General features: G+C 41.6%; 1 protein-coding gene across 1 annotated transcript in view; it reads right to left on the bottom strand.

The window, feature by feature from the left end:
• Positions 1-11788, bottom strand: part of LOC121862526 — an 83124-nt gene extending 71336 nt beyond the window's left edge. Inside the window, exon 1 of the mRNA XM_042360832.1 lies at positions 11699-11788. Coding sequence (XP_042216766.1) covers positions 11699-11771 — 73 coding nt within the window. The 5' untranslated portion in view covers positions 11772-11788. The remainder of the gene's footprint in view (positions 1-11698) is intronic.
• Between the last annotated feature and the right edge of the window lie 1012 nt (positions 11789-12800).

The following is a 12800-nucleotide window of genomic DNA, read 5'->3' as shown; positions in this document are numbered from 1 at the left end:
AAACACACACACACACACATATATATATATATATATATATATATATATATATATATATATATGTAATTTTCAGAAATTTCAGAGTAATTTCAAACGCCGCGCCATTGGCGATACTGAGTTTTCAAGGTCGTCTGAGGGAAGAGAGCGCTCCCCGCACATAGCGAGAGGTTGTGGAACTAGGCCTATATGATAATAAATGTAATTTGCCAAATTAATAATGATGCGATTCATGAAGTTAAGGGACTATTATTGAATTTGAAATTATTATAGATCGTTTATCAGTCTGAATAATGTTACGGGTGTCCCAAGGAGTTATTAGTTAGGCGGAAAATATGTCACGTAGGCCTAAGCTAACGCCTTGAGAGGAGACGCGACGCTGGCTGGTCCTCAGTCACGGGAAGCATTCAGACAAACAAGACGTCCCTGCGCGTCCGTCACAGAAATAGTCACGTGGCCTAGTCACCTGTGCTGCGCTATTGCAGTATAACAAGTAAGTCTCATTCGATCTCAGACAGGGTTAGATAGGGCAGTGGCAAAGTAAACTAGAGCTAACAGCGAGTTCATTTCAGGGTTTCCGTCAGAACCCACTTGACCGGAGTTGACCGGAGTTTGACTGCGAGAGATTGACTGCCGTTTGAGACTGCCGTTGATGATCGAGGGTGGCGATTGTCGCCATTGGACCGATCAGTGTAGGCCTGTCACTGTTTAGCGGGGTATCAAAGGATCTCTTGAGGGAACGAGTGTTCCCGACAACTAAAACGATACTGGGCCAGCATCAGCATTGGGTGATCAGTTCTTACCACGGGTGCACAACACCACACCACGGTTCTCGGTCAGATAGAAGTATTACCTACTGGCCATAGTCACCTGTTGGCGCTTCTTCCCGCCATGGACGCACTGAGAGTACACTAAGGCTATCTGAGTAGATTAATGATCACACTGAGACCAGGAGTCTAGGGGATACCTAGAGAAACATTTTATCTCCCTTTATTACGGTGTATGTTGAATTGGGTGGAGCATGGTTCACGACTATTGATGGACCCAGTAACACCTCAATAATAGTGACAATATTTTTGTGTGTAGTTAGTACCATTTATTCAGTTACTGATATTATCTTGACGGTGTAGTAATAGTTTTTAATTGATTTTGAATGTTGAAGTAATCCAGAGAGTGATACTGTGATTTAATTCCTTTAATGCATTTAATTTTTTCTTTATAATTTCGATCTCAGGTATAACCTTTGTTCCCAGAGTAGTGTTTAAGAAGAGAATGCATCTGTTGGGGTGATATAATTTTGTTGAAAGCCCTTAAGGCTGTTTCATGTGCGATAAAGCAACATTTCTAATACTTTAAATTTATTGTTGCCTGAGTTTCTAATAATTTCAATATCATGTATAACTTTTATTCCCAGAGTAGTGTTTTAAGTTCAGGTTAAGAGGTGCATATTGGTGTACCATTATTTGATTGTGTTTAGTGTTGGAGGGAATATAAGTGTCTAAATTTCAGTGTGTCTCATTCATCCCAGTCACAGACGCTATCCTTCCACGGGTCACGGACAATTCATTTTGCTTAGTAGATTTAAGTGTTCTTCTGCTGGTTCAGGATTTTCTCTCAAAGGGCGCTTCCACTGCAATTACCATCTAATAATCTTTAATAAACCCCAAGTCAAGTGAGAAATTAAAGTCCAGTAAATTCCGACCGTTACACATATATATATATATATATATATATATATATATATATATATATATATATATATATATATATATATATATATATATATATATATATATATATATGTGTGTGTGTGTGTTTGTGTGTATCCATCCAACCTCTGTTTGAAGCTATCCAGCGTATTCAAGTTAATGATGATGTTTGGTAACTTGTTCCACTCATCCCTCCTGTATTCAAACCAATGTTTACCTATCTCGCGTCTAAATCTTAATTTGTCTAACTTAAAACCATTGCTACAAGTTTGATCCTGGTTGAATAGTGTGAGTACCTTTGTTATATCGCCTATGTTTATCCCTGACTTCCATTTATACACCTCGATCATATCGCCCCTCACTCTACGTCTCTCGAGGGAGTGCAAATTAAGATGCTTTAACCTTTTTCTGTACTCAAGGTTCCAAATGCCCGAGATTAGTCTTGTCATTCTCCTCCGAATATATATATATATATATATATATATATATATATATATATATATATATATATATATATATATATATATATATATATATATATATATATATATATTGATACTAAAAGGATATAAAGAATTAACAAATGAGTGTATGATATGGTAAGGCTACCATAAGAACATAAGAAAATAAGGAGTCTGCAATAGGCCGGTTGGCCTGTGCATGGCAGCTCCTGTCGAGAGTTACTACCACTCTCTATCATCCATGAATCTACCCAGCCTCCCTTTGAAACTTTCCAGCGTCCCAGCACTTACTACAAGGTTGCTAAGCTTGTTCCACTCGTCCACCACCCTATTTGTAAACCAATTCCTTCCTATCTCCCTCCTAAACCTAAACTTATCCAACTTGAATCCGTTGTTCCGAGTCCTATCCTGCTCGGATATTATAAGAACTTTATCTATATCACCTTTATTGATTCCTTTCACCCACTTGAATACTTCTATCATATCTCCCTGCATTCTGAAGTGTATGGTAAATTTACCATGAAGTGTAACTACCATGAAACACAGAAATAGTGATTAATTATAAAATATGTATAAACAACTTTAATAAGTGTAATTCTTTTAAGCTACATTTTGGTAAAACACTTTATTTTTCGATCAGAAATTTTTAGTGCTGATTTTTTGTAGCTTTGCTTCCTGTATCTATGTGAGTAAATATACACCCCTGATACCTGTAAAGCTATCTGTGATGGAGGATACTTGAATCAGTCTTTGCTCGCAATCCACAGAAAATATGACTAATACAAGATGTTCAAAAAAGAAACACAACCCATGGAGATTCATATACCGTTGTAATGTATAGCCCCCTTTTCAGTTATGCTCAATTACAAGAATGGTGTTCACAGTTCCACACAGAATATTCAATGTTGCAAGGAATATAAATTATGAAGCCACAAGGACACTACACTTCCATGTGTTGCGTTTCTTTATGAACACCCTGTGCAATTTTTTAAAATAATATATATATATATATATATATATATATATATATATATATATATATATATATATATATATATATATATATATATATATATGCAAATAAATCACTGTAGTTGCGCGTGATCCAAGTATATGCTGATAACCACAAGGAAAGAAGAAAACACAGGTTCCCAAGCGCTTTTTGTAATTCACATCTTCAGGGGTGACTACAGACTGAAGAAGTACAAAACAAGGTGTACATATACAGAGGAGGGTGAGATCAGGTTCACAATGGTCAGGTATTAGGTAATGACCCTACTAATCTTTAAAAAAGCACCGCAACGGTCGGTAGTAAGGTCAGAGGGTAAGGTGACCCAACCTTTTCACCTGGTTACAAATCTTCTTAATTACAAAATTGTCCAGTTTTTAAAGATTAGTAGGGTCATTACCTAATACCTGACCATTGTGGACCTGATCTCACCCTCCTTTGTATATATACACCTTGTTTTGTACTTCTCCTTAATCTGCACTCACCCCTGAAGATGTGAATAAGAAAGCGCTTAACTTCGTGTTTTCTTCTTTCTTGTGGTTATCAGCATATACCTAGATCACGCGCACTCACAGTGATTTACATATATATATATATATATATATATATATATATATATATATATATATATATATATATATATATATATATATATATATATATATATATATATATATATATATATATATCTGGATTACATGGACAGAGAGAGGCCTCTCTCTGTCCATGTAATCCAGTTGCCTCTGAAGATGTTTTGAATAAAGACGAAAGCTAAGGTGCTCCGTTGTTTCCCTTTTCCCGTGTGATTTTATCAAGATACTACATTCAAGTATAAATTTAATGTTTATAAAAATAAAAATTTATGGGAATAAGTTTACTATCATTTATCAGCTAGTGTTAAAACGTGTTCAAAAGTTAAACATAATGAGGTTTTAGCTTGGTGTGCCAAGCTCAGGGGAACATGAAGGTTTTTATTTATTTACGTCAAAGGTAAAGTTATGTAAAGATCATTGACCAGCAAGGCGGGCGGGGATTATGTGTAAGTCAGGGTGATTACAAAGTCCTTTGAGGAAGTTACACAACCAAAACGCGGGTATGTAATCCACCATTTCCTGCACATAGCTCTAAGTCGGAACTGTAAAGAGCGCTAAAACCTTACTGTTAAAACTTGAATGAAAATCCTCATACTTATAAGGTTTGCACAGGTAACACACTGATCAATGTATCTAATATGCGTCTTAAGAATTCGTGGAATAATAATGAAAGCAATGAACTTAGTAGTTGGGAAATGCATCACGTACCAAATCAACAGTGGTGCCGTGACTAACTGGTTGTGGCATATATGGAGTGACACGCACTGACACGTGTCATATCGTCGCTGGCAGTGCTCAGAGCTATCAAATGCCTGACTATGGTAGAAACAAAGAGTCAGCATAAATGGATTAAGTCAGACTGGGGTGCGGTCAAAAGCGGAGTTCCCCAGGGATCTGTATTAGGCCCTCTGCTGTTTGTTATATTCATTAATGATCTTGATTTAGGTATAACTAGTAGGATTAGTAAATTTGCAGATGATACCAAAATGGGGAGAGTGATAAATTCAGACAGTGACTTTGAACACCTTCAAAGAGATCTAGATACCTTACATGAGTGGTCAGTAGACTGGCAAATGAATTTTAATGCTGATAAATGCAAGGTGCTACAGATAGGGAAGACGAATACAAACGTTAAGTATAAACTAGGTAACACGGAAATAGAAAACTCAGTTTGTGAAAAAGATCTAGGTGTATTTGTTAGCAACGACTTGAAACCTAGAAAACAATGTATTAGCGTTCGCAACAAGGCAAACAGGATTCTTGGGTTCATATCTAGATCTGTGAGTAACAGAACTGCTGACGTTATCTTGAAACTTTACCTAGCATTAGTGAGGCCACACATGGATTATGCGGTTCAGTTCTGGTGTCCTTATTATAGAATGGACATAGATTCTTTGGAGAGAGTACAAAAGAATGACAAAAATGATCTATAATATTAGAAACCTTCCATATGAAGAAAGACTGAAAAGCTTGAGGCTTACATTCATTAGAGAGGCGTAGAGTTAGGGGAGATATGATAGGGGTGTACAAGTGGGTAAGTGGGATTAACAAGGGGTAAAATGGAAGATGTTCTGAAGCTCAGTAATAACGAAATAACTAGAACAAATGGCTTTAAATTAGATAAATTCCGATTCAGAAAGGATATAGGCAAGCACTGGTCTGGTAATAGAGTTGTGGATATGTGGAATAGGCTACCGAGTGCTATAGTAGGATCGGGACGCTAGGGGGCTTCAAGACGAAGTTGGATAGGCACATGGAAGTGCTGGGATGGGTGTGAAAGGGATCTGCCCTGTATGGGCCAGTCGGCCTCCTGCAGTATCCCACTTTCTTTATGTTCTTATGTTCTTATGTTCTTATTGATTATTAAGACAATGCTGACCATGTTTCAAATGAGCGACCCTAATGCTCCGTAAATTAACCTAACCAACATACTCGTATTGCAAAGACTATACTTGAATAAGTAAATAAATAAGGCCTGCAGATCGTTTGGGATACGATAGTTGATAATAAACCATTTCTGTAGTGTTTGCTGATGTGACTACTATTTTAACCCCACAACTGTACAGTTGCTGACAAAAGTTTTCTCCCTCTCCCAGCCACACTACATAAGAATGGAGGAAACTGCAGCGGGCCTATTGGCCCATACTGGGCAGTCCCGTTTACACCCAACCCCTATTGCTCATATAAGCATCCAACCTATGTTTGAAGCTATTCAGCGTATTCGAGTTAATGATGATATTTGGTAACTTGTTCCATTCATCCACTACTCTGTTTCCAAACCAGTGTTTACCTATTTCACGCCTAAATCTAAATTTGTCTAATTTAAAACCATTGTTACGAGTTCGCTCCTGGTTGGATAGTTTGAGTACTTTTGTAATGTCCCCTTTGTTTAGCCCTGCCTTCCACTTATACACCTCTATCAGGTCGCCCCTCGCTCTACGTCTCTACATCTGAGGTTCGAACACCGAAGCAGCAGACGGAAGTGCCTTTTTGACCCAATAGATGTCACATCAGAATGTTTATCGGGGAGGCAAGGGGAACAGGGAGAGGGGGTGAAATGGGAGGAAGGTTATTTGGTGTGGAGAATGACGTAAAGAAATCTCCTCCATGATCGTCTATGGCCTGTCAAAGCTTAAAAGAAAGTAAAAGAAAAATAATACATAAAAGTTACCCCTATTGGTAAAAAACAACCCGAAAATTTTTGAGTAGACTGTGGTCACCAACCCTCAGATATGAGGATATAACACTTTGGGGTGATTAATTGATCTCCATTCACAAATCTCTATCTTTATGTATTAACAGGTGCATATAAGGATCATCCGAGTGGATCCTGTTCTTTCTTGGTAACATGTTGGCTGATGTCTTAGTAATACACAGAGAAAAACATCAATTTAATGGTCATGTCTGATTTATACTTCGCGCTTTAATGAACTCACTTTTCAACGGATACCTTTCAACACAGATTTTATGTCCAGGTCGTGTGATGAACAAAACATCTCCTAAATTGATCATATACTTATTGACTTATTCCTCCTTCGTCACATCGATCAGTGTACAAAGCCTTCTAGTGAAGGCAGTCCAGCACATCTTTACCAAATTATTATTAATTTCATTTTTCAAATATGTAAGTTAGTGAGGCTTAGTTGAAAGAATTAAGTCAAGATGATTACGTCAAGAAGAAAATCTCCATTGTTGTTGCTGTAAACGATATTCACGTTCGAGTTGCTGCCTTATTTTGTTATGACATAACAAGCTGTGTATACCGAAACACTCTTCAGGCTCTCTTCACCTTTTCCATGTCTTCAGGCAGGAAGGCCAGGGAACATTCGACTCCTAAAGATAATTGATAAATGGTAGAAAGGTCAAATCTGACTGGCATGACGTAGTTACAAGCACAGTTTCTTTAATAAGTTTTGGAAGGAGTTGATGTGATATGATAACGTACATAAATACTGAGTGGAGTCTGGGTATCTGTACTTGTTTGTGAATTTATGATGAATTGCAGTTAAATAACCCAACATCACCAGCATGGCGGTCCGCTTCACCCCCCCCCCCTCCGGGTTCACTACAACACTCATACCATCATCAGAAGTCAGAACAGGGCATCTTTTTAATAGGTGGATGAGACGCGTCATGTTAACCCCACACTGGTTAAATTGAAACAACAATAATGGTTTTTATTTACCCTTTCTTCTTTTTATTTGTTTTTATTTATTTACTTTACTCCTTTACTTCTTCTCTAATTCTCTTTTCTTATTCTTAGTTCTTTATTCTCCTTGTTGTATACTCGTGAGATGGTGTGGCTAGGTTGAGGGGTGTTCAGGAATGTGATAGGGTAACAAGGGGAGGTGGTTGTGGATAGTGGTGAGGCCGACAGTAGGCCCTCACACCAGAGGGTAATCTTCGTTTATTAACGACTGTAATGTTAACGTTATGACGTCTCGCACTCAGGATGGGTTGGAGAAGGGACACTCTTAATGGCAGTTTTCTTATATAAATATATTATATATAAAACAGTCTGGTGCTGGAAAGTTGCTGTGTGGTAGAGGAGTTGCTGTGCAGGAGCTTCTTTAGAGGAGGTGTTGTGTGTTGCAGGGCTCTAGGTAGATTGGACTTCACGGCAAGGCTGGGAGCTTATATACACGTCCACCGGAAGTAAAACCGGAAGTAAGCGTCGCCGGTGTCGACCCCCCCCCCTTGCGGGTCTAGACGGCTAGGCTTGTCAGAGAAATTTCGTCGCGGGATCGGCTGATCAGTGACTAACGGCAGTGGCAGTTGTAGGGGAGAGTATCCACTACAATACTCCCCCTCCCCTCCGAGTGCTGCAGGAAACTTGTCGGCAGGGTTGCATTCCACATGCGAGACATAACGGGCGGGGGTGTGAACCACTCGGCCGCTACAGGTGACGACTCTGTCTAGGGACACGAGATCTGTGGGAGAAGCAGAGGGAGAAGGAGGGTTGTGGATAAGACAAGGTTGTACAGGCAAGGAATGTGGTGCTTCTCTAGCGGCAAGTGCAAAGTCCTCATGGGTGCCGCGTGGGGTATCTGGGCCATTAAGGCCGGATGCAGGACCCTCATCAGGAGCAGTGTCCACGTCAGGAGCAGGGTCCATATCAGAAGCAGTAGGTACCTGAGGATGAAAAGAGGGTACGCAGAAATGTTGTGGGCGAGGTGGTGCTGCAAGTGGCAATTGTGGGCAGACAGACGAAGGAGGTGCGGGATGAATGTGTTTAGGGTGATGGGAAGGCTGGCGTGGGGCAGTAGCCTTGAATGCAGAAACTGCCTGTCGTAGTGTTTGCAGTAGGTCGTGACGGGCAGCAGGAGTGAAGTGATCAAGGTCAGAAGTAAGGCATGTGATGTGCTGCTTGATAGTGTCAGAGGTTATGGAGTCTACCAATCCCCGTCGATGTCGCTTCCTCGTGTAGTTGCAAGGAGCCTCACAGCATCTAGCGTTTGTACCAAAACGATGATGGTACCAACAAAGGGGAGGTACACTGTGCTGGGGGCTGACGGCGGGGTGTGAGGCAGGACGGGGATGTTGGGGTCGGTAGGACACAGTGCGTGGGGCAGGAACAGGAGCAGCAGCAGGCATGGAGGAGCAAAGCTGCTCGAGGGTGTCCATCCTGCGGTGTAGAGATTGTAGCAGGTCCCTCAAGTCTTGTTTGTCTGGTAGAATACTACTTCTCTGAGGAGCGTTGATCTGGTTGACGAGACCGGAGCTAAGTGATGGTGTGGCCACTGAGTTGTTCGCGGCAGCATGGCGCACAGCAGTGTATTCGTGGAATACTCTGTCTGCCGTGGCTGCATAGGTCGCCGAGGTAGTAGAGTAGTCTAATGCTGAGAGGACGAGACGAACTTCTGCAGGGAGCTTCTGAGTGTGAAGCTGGCGCAGGATAGTGTCAGGAAGCCTGTCTGTGTGGCGGGAGTTCAGTCTCCGCATCTCGTCCCTGAGACGTGCAGACGTTGAGTTGCCGAGGAAGAGGCCGGATAGGTCTTGCAGGAGACTGGTGCCAGGCTGCTGGTATCGCCTCTTGAGAGCATCTCGTAGAGCTGCGAATTTGTTGTCATCTAGGGGCTTAGTGATGACTTCTGCAACTTGTGTGGCGATTTATGTTGGCAGGGAACAGACCAGGGCGACGTACTTCTGTTCGTCTGTAGCTGTTGAGCCGATGAGAGCTGTCTACATGTGGATTAGCCAGTCTTCAATGTTGTGATTGAAGACTGGGAGAGTGATCCGTTTCTCATCCATCCTGTGTGAGTCCGTTTCTCCGGGGGTCACCATTGTGGGGTTTCGTGATGTTGAATCGCACTCAGGATGGGTTGGAGAAGGGAAACTCTTAATGGCAGTTTTCTTATATAAATATATTATAAACAAAACAGTCTGGTGCTGGGAAGTTGCTGTGTGGTAGAGGAGTTGCTGTGCAGGAGCTTCTTTAGAGGAGGTGCTGCGTGTTGCAGGGCTCTAGGTGGACTGGACTTCAAGGCGAGGCTGGGAGCTTATATACACGTCCACCGGAAGTAAGCGTCGCCGGTGTCGACACCCCCCCCCGCGAGTCCAGACAGTGTACCTGTCAAGTGAGATGACCTCTGACACTACGAAGAGAGGATGTAAGACTGTTTCTTTGACAAGTCTTTGCTGCATATATGCTTGTATGCTGGACGGGTCAAGTTTCCGTGCATTGGAGATATTCTGTGTTGCCCAAAAAATAGGCAACTTAACTGCAGATGAGTTTGCTAAGTATAGATTGTAGGTGTTGCGTGTAAGCTGTAACAGAAGCGAGACGACACCTGGAAGATTTTGAAGTGCTGTCAAAGCGATGTATGACTGTAAGTCCAAATCCACACAACTTTCGTGGAAAAAATAACCCAGCAAGCGTCTGACAGATTAATGGGGCGACAAAGACCTGCTTGTAAGAAAAATTATGAAGGGACATCAGGAGGGGTGGAGGAGACATGTTCAATGAGAATGTAGGGGATGGGTGGCTCCAGGAAATTTCGGTACACCACATACAATTGTGACGGGATTGTTCAACTTACGATGTTGTTTGCACGCTGAATGCCAATGCTGGGCTGTATAGAGAAGGTCATAAAATAACTATAGAGGAGTGTATAAACTATTAAGTAAGAGAATGAGCACGGCACTGAGAAAATTAGTAAATAAGACTATGACTGAAAGCAATGACAATGATGGTCAGCGTCAGAAAGTGCTTAAAAGGCAAGACCTAAATTCCTAATTAATCCTTGCATAATAGGATTTGGAAATATTGTCCAATGGTAAAAATCTTAACAAACCCATCCTATACTTTGCTGTAACACAGTCAATCTTGAATTTCAACATGGGGAATGAGGTAGGCGACCTCGGTAAGGAACTAAGGATCGACACAACGAGAGAGGTAATTGCATTGCTGAAGAAGTGGGACGTACAACGGGAGATCCTCACATCACCAAAGCCCCCCCCCCCCCAAAAAAAAAAGAAGAGAAAAATTGTTGCCGAGCCATACTATGGTGCCAGTGAAAGGCTCATGGATCTTAGCTTCGAGATATTGTTGAGAATGAGGAAGGGGCCCATCGCAGGTAAAATAAAACCCTCATTCAAGAAGACATTATTTTCCTCCAACGACGAGGTTCGATATGAACACCACGCTTATATTAAGATACTCCAACACATCATACAACCCCTCGCCACAAGTATAATACAATGCACACCGATAATTTGCTCCATACTGACGTTTACTGTAAAACTGAGACGGTCGTTTTCTCGTAGTGTTGTAAGTTACTGGTGCTGCTCAGACTATAGCTCCACTCTTTATTGTCCGATTCTTATGATTTTTGTTTTGCCTTAATCCTTATACATTTTTTGCCGCATATATTATGTAAACTGCTATATTTCCTTCCGTTACGTTTATACAGATGTATATTTGAACTTAAAACTTTGATGCTCTCTTTTTATCCATTTTATTTTGTTCGTAAGTTATCGGTGCTTTCAAGATTTCAATTCTACTATTTATGATCCGATTCTTGTGATTATTTTGTTTTCAGTTGTTCATTTCAATTCCATTAAAACTTAGTAATTGGTGACATAGGGAAGTAAACTCACAGGAATATATTGGCAAAGCACTAAATATTTCAAGGAATAATTCTAAAGTCATAATTTCAAACGGTTCTTGAGATGTTTTGAGTTGAAGAGGTCCATTAATTTTATAATTATATATCTTAAAATTTTATATATAAAGAGTTAAGATTTGGTCTAGCTATGTTTCAATGCACATATTCCAAGTGAAAATCAAAAATCAAAATGATAGTTTAATATTTAATGCACCCTCTCAGAGTGAAATGCTCAGCAACCCTTAAAGTTGAGGGGGTACCTGTACATTCATAAGCGCTGCAGTTAGCATAATCCCCCAACAGGCTTCCCTACAACACTCACGATCAGCAGAAGTCAGAACAAGGCAGCAATTTAGCAGGGGCAGGAGGGATAGCAGATGGACGAGGCGTGCCATGTTGACCCCACACTGGCAACAAGAACACTGCACGTAGGGGAGCCGGCTCCCTTGCTAGTGGTGATAAACTTATCTTATCCGTGATAACGGTATCTATTAGTTTTTCATTATTGGCAAAAATGACAACACACACCCATGGAAAAATCACGCAATCATTAGTGACCTACCCGCATGGCAGACATGCACAAACATGCACACACCTCGCCCACAGTAAAATACCTAAGCTGTTCATCAGAACTCTGAAGAACACAGCTGGGGTACTGACACTGTGGCATATGATACTAGACCCCTCTATACTGAGACGCTGTTGTTCTGACAACTAAAACTACCAGCACCATGCTGAGACACTGACACTGTGACAGGTGACACCATACTGAGGTGCTGATGAACGTCCTCATACCAACCAAAATATGACATATTTATACAATATTGCATCACGGCCTTGTGCGTGTTGTAAGTGTTTGTGGTGGTTTATAAGAACTGATGAGGCCCCAGAAAGAGCCATGTCCGCTACTGACGAAGCACTTGCAAAGGCCACATCCAATACTGACGAGGCGCCAACAGGAGCCACATCCACTACTGACGAGGCACCAGCATGAGCCACATCCACTACTGACGAGGCACCATTAGGAGCCACATCCACTACCGACGAGGCGCCAACAGGAGCCACATCCACAACCGACGAGGGCCAAAAAAGAGCCACATTCATTTCTGACGAAGCACCAACAGGAGCCGCATCCGCAACCGACGAGGCGCCAGCAAGGCACATCCTCTGACGAGGCACCATCAGGAGCCACATTCACCTGATACCAAAAGAGCCACATTCAACAGGAGACGATGCCACATCCACTACCCAACAGGAGCCACATTCACTACTAACGAGGCACCATAAGGAGCCACATCCACTACCGACGAGCCAGCGGCGAGGCGCCAGCCACATCCACTACCGACGAGCCAGCAGGAGACAGGAGCCACATCCACTACTGACAGAGAGCACCATCAGGAGCCACATCCACTACCGATGAGGCG

The sequence above is a fragment of the Homarus americanus genome, unplaced genomic scaffold (genome assembly GCF_018991925.1).
Source record: "Homarus americanus isolate GMGI-L3 unplaced genomic scaffold, GMGI_Hamer_2.0 scaffold31037, whole genome shotgun sequence".
Taxonomy (NCBI): domain Eukaryota; kingdom Metazoa; phylum Arthropoda; class Malacostraca; order Decapoda; family Nephropidae; genus Homarus; species Homarus americanus.
Note: the sequence above shows the minus strand (reverse complement) of the source record. Positions and strands in the feature narration are given on the sequence as shown.